Genomic DNA, 17,251 nt, shown 5'->3' with positions numbered 1-17,251 from the left:
GTTTTTGCTTCACTACCACCATTAATGTGGGTATGGTCTTCAAAGCTCTTGTGATAACATGGGTGTGGCTTGAAGTGGGTGCAGTTTAATAAAGGGGAGTGGTCAAAACTTACTTTCATTATCAACCCTCCACCAGGTAAGCCAGAAAAATTCCAGCCCTCAATACCACAGAAGTTGGACAGCACTGCGTTAGAGGATCCACACAACACCTGGTCCAGTACCAGGCTTTGAGTTAGCTGGATACCCAGCCTGGTGTGTTTTGCTAATAAACTTATTTTAACCTGCAGGTATTGAAGCTGTTGTTTAGAGGGGAGAGAAAAAGTCTGTTTCAGGGTTTAAAATGCTTAGTCTAGCAACATTTGGGAACCAATAACTATGCCATAGTGGTGTTTGAAGATAGAAGCCAGTGATTCAAAAAATTTGTATCTAGTTAAGTCGTATCATTCAGGCATGTTGACATTATGATAAGCTGAACAAGCAGTTTTTTTAAATTAGTAACCACTGAAACTGTGTAAATGAAATACCCAGTCTATGTAACTGAAATCTTGTTTGTTGTCTCTTCTACCGAAGAAGCTAAGTGACTTAATTGTGCTTCCAGGTAATACATATAATTATTAGAGAAGGCTAACCCTCCTTTGTCCCTGTCTCTAGAAAGGGTGGTTAGACTTAGCCCAGGACTTGTTCTGGCATATATCAATTGCCAAACCAATGAATCAAGTTTAGTAAAGGAGCTCTTAGCAACACAAAGGGGGCCTTGAAAAAGGATATATGTAAACCTTTTTTTTAACCATCTGGATTCTGCCCATTGGGGCCAGCATAACACATTCCCAAGCCTTAAGTTTAGTTGCTATCTTATCTTTCAATAAGTGCACATTGCCTCTATAGTATTTGGTTTGGAAATATCCAAAGGATTGTGGGGATCAGGAGACAAGCCTACTAGTCAGATTAATGACTTGGTGGAGCTAATTAGTAGTATTTGGTTAGGGGTAGTTTTACTTTTACTCCCAGGTATGTAATTTGGTCCACCACTGGGAATGAAATATCGAAAGGATTGTGGGGATCAGGAGACAAGCCTACTAGTCAGATTAATGACTTGGTGGAGCTAATTAGTAGTATTTGGTTAGGGGTAGTTTTACTTTTACTCCCAGGTATGTAATTTGGTCCACCACTGGGAATGAAATATCGAAAGGATTGTGGGGATCAGGAGACAAGCCTACTCGTCAGATTAATGACTTGGTGGAGCTAATTATCAATCCCAATAAGTTTGAAAAGGTATAGGTTAGGCCAGCGTTTTTCAACCACTGTTCCGCGGCACACTAGTGTGCCGCGAGATGTTGCCTGGTGTGCCGTAGGCAGGGCACCAATGTACTAGGGGGGCACTGCTCTTGGCACCAATGTACTAGGGGGGCACTGCTCTTGGCACCAATGTACTAGGGGGGCACTGCTGCTGGGCACCAATGTACTAGGGGGGCACTGCTTTTGGCACCAATGTACTAGGGGGCACTGCTGCTGGGCACCAATGTACTAGGGGGGCACTGCTGCTGGGCACAGAGTTAAATTTTTTAACATTTTCTAATGGTGGTGTGCCTCGTGATTTTTTTCATGAAACAAGTGTGCCTTTGCCCAAAAAAGGTTGAAAAACACTGGGTTAGGCTAAAAAGGCACTGTGATAAGCTGGCTCTATCTTCTAATTATATTAATGTATGCATTATATTAATGTCTGCATATAACTGTATGTGTCCTCCCTCTTCCCAATGTGTCTTTCCTGAATGGTGGGATGTTGCCGAACTGCCTGTGCAAAGGGATTCAAAGGCCAGTGCAAATAGTAGTGGCGACAGAGGCTGAAATATATATTTCAAGCAATATGCAAGGCTGGTCCCATATTTCTATATAGGCATCTTATAGAGCAGTGATCCCAACCAGTGGCTTGCAAGCAACATTTTGCTCACTAACCAGTGGCCTTAAAGCAGGTACTAATTTTTGAATTTCTGGCTTAGAAGCAGGTTTTACCAAACATAAGAGACAGCACACATAGGCTCCAGGGAAGACAAGCAGAGAAAAAATATAGTTTGATATTTATTAACTAGACACCGCCACTTTCAGCTGGGATCTATGTAGGCAACACAGGATGTGGAGACCCTCTCTAAGTGGATAAAGATCACTGTTGTACCAGGGGTTTAAAAGTCAAATAACCTTACCAGCTACTGTTTATGGATGGGTACTCACAACTTTAACTTTCACAGCTTGCATATACAAAATCTTTTGCAGTGAAGTCCTCTGTCAGGTGCAAACTGTAGGACTTATACAACAGCAATAGTGTAAAATACCTTCTTTAATAATAAAAATCAAGTTAAAAATACACTCACATGGTAAAATTGGCATATATGCACGTCCCATTGAGGCTTCCCCTTTTGTATAAAACTGCAGAGTCTCCTGGTTTAAATTGTGCACTTGATTTCCACACAAGATGGCTCTGTGGCCATATTCTGCCTGCCCTATACTGCCTGTGTGTGCCATACTCTGCCTGCACTAGACTGTCTGTGTGCCATACTCTGCCTGCCCCACCCTGCATTGTTTAGTTGTGATTAATTTTTTAAAGGTTTCATGGTGGTCACTGACCCCAGCAGTATAAAAACTATTGCTCTGTGAGGTTACAATTTTATTGTTATTGTTACATTTTATTGCTTATCTTCCTGTTCAGGCCTGGTTGCTAGAGTAATTTGGACCCTAGCAATCAGATAGTTGAAGACATTCCAGAGCTACTGAACAAAAAGTTAAATTATTAAAAAATAATAAATAAAAAATGAAGACCAACTGTTTCAGAATCATACATCATACTACATCACATTATCATATCATAAAGTTAATGTGAAGGATAACAACCCCTTTAAACTAGCTTTTTCTCCACCAGCTTGTGTTTGGAAGATTGCTGCAGAGCCAGTAGCTCAAGCTACCCTTCTCCCCGGTGCTGGTACTAATTACCACTTGCCTAAAAAAATCACTGGCCATGTCATTCTGAAGGTTATCTGAACAGATAAACTCAGGCAAACACCAGTTGCTAGTTCTGGTAGTTCCAGTTCAACTAGTTTTACAAGAGAAAAAATAATTAAATGCTGAAGTACAAATATTTGATTAAAATGTGCACTTTTGCACCCCTGTACTTTGGGTGTGACTCCATAATTCACAGACAGATGTGGCAGGTGTTTTTATAGAATGAATTATGATATATACTGTATTTAATGCTAATGAATTAAGGCACTGAGAAGTATTTTCTTTGGTCTTTGTGTTTTCCCCTTACTTTCAGGGCACTGGTTTATTTCTTGTGTGTTTGTTCCACTTTAATTGAGCAGGAATTTACCTGGGATTTCTTTTTTACTCCACACCAGTACAGGGTGCTTTCCAAAAAAAAAAAAAGAATAGCAAACTGAAGCTTAAAGGTACTATACTATTTATAATTTACTGCCTGTATTTGGATTTCTCTCCTTCTCTGTCTAAAGCCGGCCATACACGCACCAAAATTGTATGAAACCTTGTTTCGTACAATATGCACGGCTGTGGATATCAGTCGTCTCGCTAATCGGCCAGGTTAAAAATTTTGATTGGGCGCCATTTATATTGTTTTTACCTCCATATCTGACGATTCAGCCCTGAACATCAGTGGAGAGTGGGTACTGTTTATTAGACAGAAAATCAAACATGCCACAATCAGTCTTTTATTTACCCTAGCTCAGTGCTGTCCAACTGGCGGCCCGCGACCCCCCTCTGTGTGGCCCCCCACCTCTCTGGCTGCTTTGATGGTTTACCTTTGTGTAAGCTTTAAATGGTATCAGTACTGGCCCCCTGCATGGTTAACACCTCAGATTTAGGCTGTAGGCTGTAGACTGTAGGAGCAGTGCCAGCATTGCGTCACTGTAGGCTGCCTGTGTGTGCCATACTCTGCCTTCCCTATGCTGCCTGTATGTGCCATACACACAGGCAGCATAGGACAGGCAGAGTATGGCACACACAGGCAGGGTAGGGCAGGCAGAGTATGGCCACACAGGCAGGGTAGGGAAGGCAGAGTATGGCACACACAGGCAGGGTAGGGAAGGCAGAGTATGACACACACAGGCAGGGTAGGGAAGGCAGAATATGGCAGGTTTTTGCTGTACTACCACCATTAATATGGCTATGGTCATGCGATAACATGGGTGTGGTTTCAAGTGGATGTGGTTTTAAAAAGGGGAGTGGTCAAAACTAGCTTCCATTATCGGCCCTCCACCACGGAGGCTGGAAAAATTCCAGCCCTCGGTACCACAGAAGTTGGACAGCACTGCGCCTAGCTGATCTCCTTACTCCCCAAACATGTCAGTAACTGCTGCTCCTTCAATATAAGCACAAAATATTGCATTCCGGTTATTTTTGTTGCTCTGTTTATGCATGTTTTACCACCTAATTCGTATGGCGCTATGTATATCTGCTGAGAAATAGTGTGCAGGATCTTTCCTTAATCTAGACCAGTGCTGTCCAACTTCTGTGGTACCGAGGGCCGGAATTTCTACGTGGTGGAGGGCCGATAATGGAAGCCAGTTTGACCACTCCCCTTTTTAAACCACACCCACTTGAAACCATGATATCACATGACCATACCCAATGGTACAGCAAAAACCAGCCATACTCTGCCTTCCCTACCCTGCCTGTGTGTGCCATACTCTGCCTTCCCTACCCTGCCTGTGAGTGCCATACTCTGTCTGCCCTGTGCTGCCTGTGTGTTCCATACTCTGCCTGCCCTACCCTGCCTGTGTGCCGCCAGTTGGACAGCACTGATCTAGACCATATTTGTACAGACATCATGACACATACCCTGTGCTATATCTCTCACCTTGCTTTAAAAAGTCATAATTATGACTTTTAATCTCATAATTATGACTTTTTAAAGTCATAATTATGAGATTAAAAGTCATAATTATGACTTTTTAAAGTCATAATTATGAGATTAAAAATTATAATTTCGACTTTTTAAAGTCATAATTCTGACTTTAAAAGTCATAATTATGACTTGTATATTAAAAGGACAACCTGGATTTTTTAAAATTAAGTGCCTGATTTCAGTTAGGGCTAAAAGGACTGTTTTACACCAGTGTTGGAGTTCCCCAAGATCTTTTTGGTCTATTGTCCTTACTAGTAAGTGGTGAGCGTGTTAGCCCAGAAGCAATAAAGAATGTGGGTAGCTACAGCTCTTTCTGTACGCAGGGAAATAGAGACTGATTCCCTGCTGATTGACTAGAGACCTACAATACAAAGTACTACGAGTCGTAGGCTCTCCCAAAAAGCCTGGAAAGTACCCAATAGCCAGCATGAAGAGGAATGAAGGTTTTTTTTTTAGGGTTTTGGGGGACATATTTGTTAAAGTAGCTCAAGGCAGACTTTTCAATGCACAATCCTTTTGTTTCTAGAGGTCTGAATGCATTGACAAATATGTGTTCATTACACAATAAGTCCTTTTGCAATAGCACACCAGGGAGTTGACCTAAGCAAGTAGAGACCATTGGAGTAAAGAGACCAAAGGGGCAAAGATTGCTACTGGTCACTAAAAGCATCCAATAATCAAGGAGCATTTACTAGTCAGCTGTTTGAAAAAAATAAATCTGATTGGTTGTTATGGGTAACTAGACCTGGCCAAAGTTTAGTACTTTTATAACATTGCTAAACAGTGTTAATAGTGCCTACCCACTGAATGTAGAACAATGCCAGTCGAGCAGCATGTAACATGTAACAAGACGCAGGCTAAAATATTTTGTTTTGTTTCCTTGTGTGTCACTCTGTGTTACAATTTCTAGTTTGGGTGGAATAATCCTCAGATAAAAAGTAACCCATTTAAAGTCTGCTACCGGGTGCTGCTATACTATAGGCCTTAGGAAATGACAGGCTACACTTGGCTATGCCTTACTATAGTTACAGTGCTGGCACAATACACGCACATTTATAGAACAATCAGTTCTCCCTTCTACTCTGAAATGAGCTGCATCTATTGATACATGGTGCTGTGCTTACCCTGAAGCTACTCCTGACCAGGCAGCACCGCTTTGCACCAAAAGACTAGAGATGTAGCGAACTGTCCGCCGGCGAACTAATTCGCGCGAACATCGGGTGTTCGCGAACACGGAAATTCTCGAACTTTTGGCGATGTTTGCCATTTTGGGTTCGCCGCGGTTTTTTTTTTGCGCCGCGTTTTTTCGCCTCGGTTTTTTCCGACGCGTTTTTTCGCCTTTGCGTATACATAGGAATAGCTTGCGGGTTTTTTTTTTTGCGTTTTTTTTTGCGTTTTTTTTACAAAGTATTTTTCAGAGAAATTTTTGCTTGATCCCCCTCCTGCATGCCACTGTCCAGGTCGTGGCACCCTTTAAACAACTTTAAAATCAGTTTTCTGGCCAGAAATGGCTTTTCTAGGTTTTAAAGTTCGCCTTCCCATTGAAGTCTATGGGGTTCGCAAAGTTCGCGAATATTCGCGAGTTTTGCCGAAAGTCCGCGAACGGGTCTGCGAACATTTTTGGCGATGTTCGCTACATCCCTACAAAAGACAAGCACACTTTTGGCTAAAGAATCATTAACATCATTTGCATGCTGAACACCATTATGGACATGAGCAAACACCTGAAATGACAAAAGGCAGAGTGCAAAAATAGCAGAGCAATTGCATGCACTGGACAAACTGGACGAATTTGCGATCGATGCGGTTCAATTCTGTCTAGTTCAGTTCTGGCATTCGCATTTGATGATGCATGGATTCTGGCAAAAATGGTGATTTGTGGGAAAAAACATTGCAATTGTGTCCAAAATTGCACTTTGCTCATTGGGTCACGGTAAGTAAATGTGCTCTTCTGATTGATTTGCACCATTTTAATTCTTGCAATACTTCCTCTTAAAACCACCCTTTCATAACAGTGTCTGAGTTGCTTCCTGTTACCCCCAGATAGTTATATTATGTTAAGTGACCTATTAAAGACACTCCCCAAACTGGAATATATATATATCATTAAATATTGCCCTTTTACATCCTTTCCGTTAGTAGATCTGCTTGAGTGGATCTTTTCCCCAATGTGCCTACCTATAGGATTATGACAATGGAAATACAAGCTATCAGATTGCATAAACGGGTTGATGTGGTTCTCGATCTGACAGGAATATCAAACTTCCTGATTGACATCCAATTTTTGCCCACATATAGGTACGCCAGGGAAACTATGAGAAGTGAATTTCAAACTTTTCATGAGCAGACACATATATTTATTCACATTTAGCCTTTCATCATGTTGCCTACAATAGCATTTTTCTTTCTATGTTTTTAGGTACCACCTGGATGCAGGAGATTTTAACTTTGATTTACAGTAGAGGGGATGCAGAAATAGCTACAACTGTCCCTAACTGGAGGCGTGCCCCCTGGCTTGAGCATATATACTTTAAGGATTTCATTACAGAAGAGAATGGACCCAGAATCATTACAACCCACCTTCCCAGTGATGTACTGGCACCAGCACTGCAAAAGTCTAAAGCAAAAGTAAGTTCCCGGATAGAATGTTCAGGAGTGTCTTTTGTTTTATGTTACTGTTCATTTATGCCTGGTTATTTATTATGTGGTTTTACCACCCATGGCTGAGCTGTTAGAGGCTATTAAAGGTGCTACCCAGCAAGGTGGTGCCCCCATAGCATCTGTACTGTGTTGGGACATGTTGCACAATTCCCAGCAGTTCTTACAAAAGCCCCTCAGTTTCTAACCTGAGCTTAACAGAATATAGACCTTTAATTCATGCGGCTTTAGACCACATGACAACAGAAGGTGCCAATTTTATATTATTTTATTTTATGTTTGTATTACTGGGATTTTGCTAATTAGCGTTTGTATTTGGATTCAGTTCAGGATTTGGCTAAATCTTTCTGTGAAGAATAGCTACTTGTGCTAATACAAAAAAAAAGTGGATCGCTATTGGTCCACCTTAAATGTTAGTCTAGCCAGAAAGCCTTTCTTCTTTCCCTACTCCTTTATAAAGTTTCTGCAAGCCTCCCAACTGTAAAAACATCCAATTGCCATACCTAACTACCTAAAATATTTGGGGTTGCTGCCATCTAGTGGATATAACTACAAATTACAGTTACCTTGACTACAACTTTTTATATTATTTTTGTGGCCCATGTAACTTGCTATACTGTACATCTGATATCCAGTTTTAAACTTCATTACTTGTTGTTAAGGTCCCGCTGAGCAGTGGTTTTAATGGCCAAGTGGAAAATGAGTAACATAGGATGTAAACTGAAAGTGATAAAAATGTACAATAATAATGATAAATGTATATATTCACAAAGTTAATCTGTTTTCTAGTTGCTGGGGTCTGTGATCTCCAACAATTGAATTATTATGTGAATATCACAGTCAACAATCTACTAAAAGATCATTTTATGCTGATCTGTCCTTTTAACTCACAGACTAGTTTCTTTCCTTCATTTTCAAATATATGGTAAGATAATGCCATGAAAACAGCGGTGTCACTGATAAGGGGGTGAAGTTTGGGGGGCCAATGTGTGCTGCTCTCTGCACACACCCATCACCCCGCCCTGGATGCCCGCTGATTTGTTTACGGCAGAACACAATTGGGAGAGGGACTACCATACAGAAGATCCTGTGACCTGGCCCCTCCAGGCTCCCCTGTGATTACTGGGTCTGCTTTATGGTAGTTAGACAACTGCATAGAAAAACTGTTTATCTGCCAAAATTTTTGCATTTGACTCAACTACTGAATCCTACAAAAAAATAATACTGAGCCAAATTCAAACCCTTCTTTGAATATTACAGTTTATTAGTAAATGTTATATGGTCATTCATTCCCCTATTTTTGTTCTCTGCTTTCATCCAGGTTATTTATGTTGCAAGGAATCCCAAAGATGTGGCTGTGTCCTACTACTTCTTCCACAAGATGGCCAGATTCTTACCAAATCCTCAAACCTTTCCAGAATTTCTGGAGCAGTTTCTAGAAGGAAGAGGTTAGAGATTAATCTGTTAATATTGTACTAAGGCAGAAAGGCAATTGTCCCAAATTTAAGGGCAAAGTGGAAGTTCTAAATATAAACACAGGCAAAAATCTTTTCCTAGTCTGCCTGTTGCTTTGTTGTTACATCAAAAACTGTTAGACCCTTGTTGCTAACCTTCTAGCTAAACCAAATCCATACCCTGATTATCATGTGACTTAAGATTGGAAGTTGATGATTTTTTTTCTGACGATTTTCAGTAATGTTGCTAATTTGCATATGCAAATGAGGTTTGTTATTGTTATTTATAATAACTTGCATTTATAAAGTTCCAGCATATGCAGCACTATACAATTAGGGTTTGGACTCGGTTTGGGATTTGGACAAACTTTTGTGGTGGATTAGTTATTTAATGAATTCTAAAATTGTGGATTCATTCCATTCCTAAAAAGAGACAACAATATATTACCTATGTAGGGAAAGTAGACCTTATATTTATACTACTAATACCTAAATGAGAATTACTAGTATAATAAATATTCTACAGTATTCTGGTGTTGCTTCTCCCTTTATATACTATCTCAGATATTGAATTAAAGAGTCTTATTTGTAATTTAGCACACATTTTAAAAACCTGTATCTGGTAAATGAAGTAGCTGCCTTTCTCTTTGATTTGCCCCACAGTATATTATGGCTCTTGGTTTGAGCACGTGAAGGGCTGGCACAGTGTGAGCCAGACCCTGGATTTCTTCTACATAACATATGAAGACATGCAGAAGGTATAGTGGTACTTATATGAGTGATGTATTTGCTGTAACATGCCTTGTAAAAGTCTTTTTGCCCTTTTCTTCTGATTTCTTTGCATGCACTCTCTATTAAAAACATATGGTATGTGAAAATGGATGCTACTACCAACTGCATCTCTCTGGGAACTTATAACTGGTAACAGAAGAAAAAGTTCCACCAGCACACCCTTACCTCCTCCAATGCTTAGTACTTGGTGCACGGCCCAGAGAGTCGGTGCTCCCAAGTCCAATAAGAAACAAGTATGGTGCAAGCGGGGCTTAGCCCCTGCGTGTTTATTCCAGACAGCAACGTTTCGGGGGCGTACCCCTTCGTCAGGCATACAGACCCATCAGTGCACATGGTTAAATAATCACAACATTATAATTGATATATTAACCATTAAAACACTTTTAAAAACCGTTTTACAAAGTGTGCAATATATAACTCTTAAAAAATGTGCAATACATGATTCACAATACTTCCCAATATTCAGTGTCCATGAGTGAAAACCTCCATAAGAAGGGCATAGTTCAGATAGTGTTAAATCTGTAAAAATTAATAACAATTAATAACAAACAAATTCATTGTTGTTACATAGTATAGTCTATGTAACAACAATGAATGTTAAAGGCATAGAGAATTACTCGGTGGGATAATGTTTTGAAGTGAGTATAATTAAGTATGTATATATGGATTTATATTTAAGGATTTATTAATTTTTACAGATTGATTTAACACTATCTGAACTATGCCCTTCTTATGGAGGTTTTCACTCATGGACACTGAATATTGGGAAGTATTGTCTAATAATCAGGTTTTTAAGAGATTGCTCCTGTCTGCGCTATAAAACTGGATATATTTAAGACCTTTTTTCAAGATTTTTTTAGTGGATATTCAGTGGTAAACAGCTTTCCTTACTGCTGAAGCTATATACCTACATTATATAATATTTTTCCAGTGTTATTAACATCGTAAGGCTCTGCTTCACTACTCATTTTATTTTATACAGGACTTGAGAAGATCCATTAAGAAGTTGTGCCAATTCCTGGGAACTCCCATGTACTCCAAAGAAGTGGACAAGGTTGAGCACCACTGCAGGTTTGCTAACATGAGCCAAAATTCCATGGTAAATTACACCCTTATTCCTTGTGAGATCATGGACCACAGTCAGAGCAAGTTTATGAGAAAAGGTAGGTTACTTCTTGCCCGAAGCTTGACTACAATTTATATGAATTAGTACAGTGCACCAGTTCCATTTTGGTGTAGGTATTGACATTATCCTGGTCTCTTACTTCTGCCATGGCATGGAGAATATGTTTAATGAATATGTTTAATTCATATGCAGCTCCCAGTATCAGTATCATCAGTTAAATTTGAGTGTAAATCCCAGAATCCCCTGGTGGGCAGAATTTGCATATTTTGAAACAAGAATCAGAAGACACCGACTCAGGCCCGGGCCTAGAGCGGCAAAAATCAGGGGCGGCATACACTGGGCACATCTACACTGGAGACTGGGCAGGAGATAAGGCAGGTGTTTTAATCTCCCACCCAGTCCCCAGTGTAAGTGATCGCGCTAGAGCAGAGCCAAGGGGAGGAAGCTATGAGCAACAACATATGGGTGAGAGGGGGTGAGGGTGGCTGGGGGGAGGAGGTGTGAGTGGTAAGAGGATGGTGTGAGTGGCAGTGGGACTGCAAAACTTTAAATCTGGCTCTGCAACCTACTTACCTTGCTTTACAGCTTTTAAATTAGCATCAGCATCAGTTAGCCTATCAAATACTATCTGATTAACATTTAACGAGATTTAATCAGATTTAAGCAAGATCGGGCATGGTTACAGCCTCGCTTTCAGCAACACCTTGTTGCTAATAGCTTTTAAATCACCAGCTTATGGGCAAAATTATAGGGCTATGAGAGAGAGAGAATTCACCTGCCCTTGAAATACTCACTGTATGACTCCTGCAGCTAACCTGCTAAACTTGTTAAATTGTACTGGCAGGGAGGAAGCAGGATACTGCATCTGTTTGAAGGGAGCATGTAGTAAAAAAGCTGTAGAGCAGGAACAGCAGGAAGAGAGCTGGGGGGAAACGGTTGACAAATGAGCTGTTTACAGAGAGAGGGAGCTGGTCTAGACTGAGCTCTTGGAAGAAATGGGAAGGAGCAGGACACAGCCATTCATTATGGGAAGGGTACTAGTCATGTCATATCTGTAGATAGAAGAAACTATATTTCTCATATTTGAACTATATGGGAGGGAAGGAATAAAGGTGAGAGAGAAGATCTTAAACAAGCAACCAATTAGCACTCCTTGGAGCAATAAACTCTTGTGAAAAGTAAAGTAAAGGTTTCTTAAACGTGTTCATTAGCAGCAAAGGATGTGGCAGAGCACTGGACGAGAAATATGTACCTGGGAAGTAGAAGGCGTAATGCAGATGGGTACTTATTAAATCCGTGATCTCAAAGGTTCAGTAATAATAATAAAATAATATAAAAGGAGATTTCTTCAGAAATTTGAAGTAGAGAACAAAATGTAAGTTAGGGAAGAACTTTTTTTGTATCCCACAAAAATGATTAATCCAGGCATATTTTGGAATAGATTTTGTTCCATTTTATGGGTTGTTTGACAGGAAGGATCATGAGAGAGCAGATTAGAGGTGAAGTGTTTTGGCATTGACACCAGAAAGGCGGCTGGACATGATTGAGCTGTTCAGGGAGGGAACAATTAAAGTTGTTGACAACTGTGCTCACATTCAGTGCTGTAAGGGTCATAGGCAGTGGAATCTGAGTTAGTTGAACTGTTTGGGGAGGGAAGGAATGGTGTGGGACACATACCCAAAATGTAGGGGAAAATGAGGGGTAGCCCCATGTGTAAAAAAAGGCACTAAGTTTGCGAGGTCCAGTAACCCAAAGCAACTAATATACCAGCTGATGATACCTGCTGATGGTTAAACCTAGGGGCTGATTTACTAACCCACGAACGGGTCGAAATGAGTCCGATTGCGTTTTTTTCGTAAAGATCGGTATTTTGCGATTTTTTCGTATGTTTTGCGATTTTTTCGGCGTCTTTACGAATTTTTCGTTACCAATACGATTTTTGCGTAAAAACGCGAGTTTTTCATAGCCATTACGAAAGTTGCGTAAAATCTTGCGATTTTTCGTAGCGTTAAAACTTACGCGAAAAGTTGCGCCTTTTTCGTAGCGTTAAAACTTAAAAGGTGCGAAGTTTCGCGTAAGTTTTAACGCTACGAAAAAAGCGCAACTTTTTGCGCAAGTTTTAACGCTACGAAAAATCGCAAGATTTTACGCAACTTTCGTAATGGCTATGAAAAACTCGCGTTTTTACGCAAAAATCGTATTGGTAACGAAAAATTCGTAAAGACGCCGAAAAAAACGCAAAACATACGAAAAAGTCGCAAAATGTTCGTTTTCAAGTCGGAACTTTTCCAATTCGGGTCGGATTCGTGGGTTAGTAAATCAGCCCCCTAGTGTCCTTTTTTATTAGGGATGCACCGAACCCAGTTTTTCCCAAGGGATTCGGTCGAATACTGAACCGAATCCTAATTAGCATGTGCTAATCCGTAAATGTTTTTCACTTCTCTGTTCACGCGGACATTTAACCCTTCCAAATCTTAATTAGCATATGCGCATTAGGATTCAGATTCGGTTTGGCCAGGACCATGGATTCGGCCAAATCCGAACCCCGCCAAAAAAGGCAGAATCCTGGGTGAATACCGAACGGAATCCTGGATTCAGTGCATCCTTATTTTTTACATAACTCTATATAATCCTTCCCCACATGGTTAACAGATGCATCTGACACAGACAGTCCACAAACTAGGTTAAAGTGCCCCCTTTCAGTGTTATAGCACCCTTCTTGTTATAATTTACGAATCTGATCCAGAAATTCTATATAATACAGTTTATGTGGGATCCAAAGTGGATGGTGCTTTGTGGTAACATTACTGTAATGTTCTCTGTGTTACAGGTATGGTGGGAGACTGGCAACAGCATTTCACTGAAGAACACAATGAAATGTTTGATAAGGTTTTTCAAGAGAAGCTGTCAGACTGTGATCTTCAGTTTATTTGGACCTTGGAATAAATGCTAGCAATGCACATTTCCAGCACTCTGTAATTGTATTTAGTACTGTATATTGCCCATAAGATATTTTGTCAGAGAATATGTGCAATGTGCAAGGGTTTACATTTTATGTTGGTTTAATTTATAGTATGTTGGTAATAAAGGAAAACCATAACATGGGAGTTTATTACCTGATTACATAATGTGAATTTATGATATCATAATATGATTTCATAATGTGAAATACATAGCTAAAAAAATTTCTGATAACCTCCCATTTGTTCCCATTCACTGTTAGACTCTTCAGCTTGCTCAGGGGTTGAATATAGAATTAGATTCAACAGCACAGCTCTCGTAATATGCCCAGTCCTGTAGCTCACAAGATCTAAAACAGAAGCTCTTAATGGTACAAAGGAGAAACAAGTAGTCATCTGCATAGTCATATGCAGAATGTATGTATCACAGTAAAGGTTTCTAATGCATGCTCTATAGCAGCAGGGAATGTGGCAGAGCATAGGAGGAACTACATATAGCTGGAAAGCAAAAGGTATAATGCAGATAGGGACTAAATTGGCGATCAAAAGTTTTTATGAAAACAAAAAAATATCCGGGTAGGGGGGTAGAAAATAAAAGCGTTTCAGAGAGAGAAGTGTAGAGGCAGCAGAGCATTAAAAAAAATAAAGAAAGAAGAGAGAGCTAACCTGGAAGGAGGGTTAGCAGGAACATGTAGAAAGGAAGGGGATATAGAATGGCAGAGCAGATAGCAATGAGGACAAAATGATAGATCATAAAGACAGGCAAAGAGTAGGAGAACAGGTAAAAAAGAGGACACCACAGAACACAGAGATAGGTGGAGTGCAGAAGAGAAAAAGGATGATATTAGACAACAGTGAAAGAGAAGAACGGAAGATAAAGGGAGATAAGAGATTTAGAGGACGAAGCAATGAAGTAGAAATTACAGAATGGGAAAATAACACTGGGGTACACATTTGAGAGGGAAAAGATAAGGCTAGAAGAGGAAAACTGGAAAAGAGGACACTGTAGAGAAAAAACAAATGTATAAAGAGCAGAATGAAAAAGAGAACAGAAGTCCATGGAACCATAGCATAATAGAAAAGGCATGTATGTTTGTGTGGGTACAATATATACACGTACTTATATGGTCCTATTTATAAATGTTGACCTGTGCACCATGCAGCTCAGCATTTTAATTTTTATTCTGTAAATATTAAGAACTTGATATTAATTGTACAATTAGACTATGGTACAGTTGCTTTCAATTATTTACTTCAGGAAATGTACTACAGTTTATTTAACTAAAGCTGGCCATACTAGCACCGATGATATTGTACGAAACTTAGTTTAGAACGTTATTCAGTGCGTGTATGGCGAATCGATGAGGCGACCACAAAGGCTGCAGATATTGGTCGTCTCGTTGATCGCCCAGGTTAAAAGATTTTGAGGCGCCCAAACAAAATTTGTGTTCAGGGCTCAATCAGCAGGAGGAGGTAGAATTCCTATTGTTTCTACCTCCATATCTGATGATTCAGCCCTGAACGTCAGTGGGGGAAACAAACGATCTTTTCTGCGACCGATTTTCGCAGGAAAGATCAGAATTGCTCTATGTGTATGGCCACCTTAAGGTGCTACTATATTTAGCCATGGGACAGCCAATTAAGTTTAATAGGGCAGAAAAAGCTCATGTTTACACAAATAAGCTCTGAGGAATGTTAAACACTGGTTATATGTAATGCATGCCTCTTTACAGGACTATAAAATGTTGATGTTACTGTTCCTTTCAAAGTCTGTGACTACTGTTACCATTTTGCCTGGCTGTTGGTTGTATAGCCACCCTACCTCCTCTAAATAAAGAAAATACACTCTGTGTTTTCTCGGATTATTATTGTTATGATAACACAAGAATAATCACAATAATCACATGATTGGAGCTCACCTACAGCCCTATAGTCAGTGGTTGGAGGGATAAGGTAAAAACAGCACATCCTTGTGCCTAAATACATCTACTTCGTAATGAGACATTAAGATATGGGATGGCTACATAGTAGTACCTAGGGACAGTAGTAGTACCTATTCTCTTACTAGGACAGCACTTAAGGCAAAAAATGTATATTTAAAACATATTCCATCTCCCCCAAGGCCTCAAAAAAAGGCCCCAGTGCTCAATAACTTTTAGTTACCAATGGGTGTGGGCCAATAGTTGTTCTGAGACAACAAAAGATTTTTCTAATTGTCTCCATGCAGGAAACACTCTGATATGCCGATAGATTTTACTGTATTACCTCATCATGGAGACCCTTTTTAAACATACGTTTTTGGGTCTAGATCTATAGGTTATAAATTGCTGGCTTACAGAAATTATTAAAGTTTTATTTTGTTCCCCTGGGGAAGAGAGAAAAAAATACAAGTAATTTATTAGAATGCTTTTTGGGCTGTAATATATGGATTATGTTTGAGTTGTAGCAGTAAGATCTCCTCTGTTTGCTGCAGGTTGCATCCCGCTTACTGGGAAGTTCCCTATGCCACATGTTACTGCCCATTTAACACAGCAACTGTTTGTCATCTACTGTATCAAACACACATTTAAGTTGCATAGCTCTGTGAATTAGTGTTGTGATACTGATCACCTGTCCCTGTGTTACATTTCTTTAAAGATCAGTCTTGTACATAACAAGGATCTTTTAGAACAGTGGTTCTCAACCTGTGGGTCGGGACCCCTTTGGGGTCGAACGACCCTTTCACAGGGGTCGCCTAAGACCATTGGAAAATACATATTTCTGATGGTCTTTGGAATAATTTTATGGTTGGGGGTCACCACAACATAAGGAACTGTATTAAAGGGTTGCGGCATTAGGAAGGTAGAGAACCACTGTTTTAGAATGTACAGATCACACACATGTTAAGTAGTATCTGTACTGGCAAATCGCTTAAAGTGGACCTGTCACCCAGACATAAAAAGCTGTATAATAAAAGTCCTTTTTAAATTAAACATGAAACCCAAATTCATTTTTATATTAACACATACAAACCCATTATAAAGGCATTTAAAAATCCCAGCTGTCAATCATATATTGCTTGCCCCACCTCTATGCCTTAGGCATAGAGGCGGGGCAGACAATAACTTTAGCTTTCCATTCAGCACTACCTAGATGTCACTGCACATCTCACTTCTCCCCTCTTTCCTCCTCATCTAATTGTGTAGCTAGTACATGGGCATGGGCATCTGGTCCCCCATTCTGGGGCATAAACAAGATTTTGGCATGATACAAAGTGTTTCTACTTGCTTTGATTGAGTAATTCCAAGACGGAAGGAAACAAGATTTATATTATTTATATGGTGTAAGTAAAGTTTATTTTGCTTAACTAACA

The 17,251-nt window shown here is 39.9% G+C and overlaps 1 protein-coding gene across 2 annotated transcripts in view; it reads left to right on the top strand.

The window, feature by feature from the left end:
* Positions 1-15,749, top strand: part of LOC100486268 (sulfotransferase 2B1) — a 77,154-nt gene extending 61,405 nt beyond the window's left edge. For both annotated transcript variants that reach the window (XM_004913583.4, XM_031900787.1), the window contains 5 exons: positions 7,329-7,537; positions 8,889-9,015; positions 9,685-9,779; positions 10,796-10,976; positions 13,770-15,749. In XM_004913583.4, the coding sequence (XP_004913640.1) occupies positions 7,329-7,537; positions 8,889-9,015; positions 9,685-9,779; positions 10,796-10,976; positions 13,770-13,885 (728 nt within the window). In that variant the 3' untranslated portion in view covers positions 13,886-15,749. The remainder of the gene's footprint in view (positions 1-7,328; positions 7,538-8,888; positions 9,016-9,684; positions 9,780-10,795; positions 10,977-13,769) is intronic.
* The last annotated feature ends 1,502 nt before the right edge of the window (positions 15,750-17,251 follow it).

This window comes from Xenopus tropicalis, chromosome 4 (assembly GCF_000004195.4).
Source record: "Xenopus tropicalis strain Nigerian chromosome 4, UCB_Xtro_10.0, whole genome shotgun sequence".
In the NCBI taxonomy this organism is placed as follows: domain Eukaryota; kingdom Metazoa; phylum Chordata; class Amphibia; order Anura; family Pipidae; genus Xenopus; species Xenopus tropicalis.
This window is presented reverse-complemented; position numbering and strand designations above follow the sequence as displayed.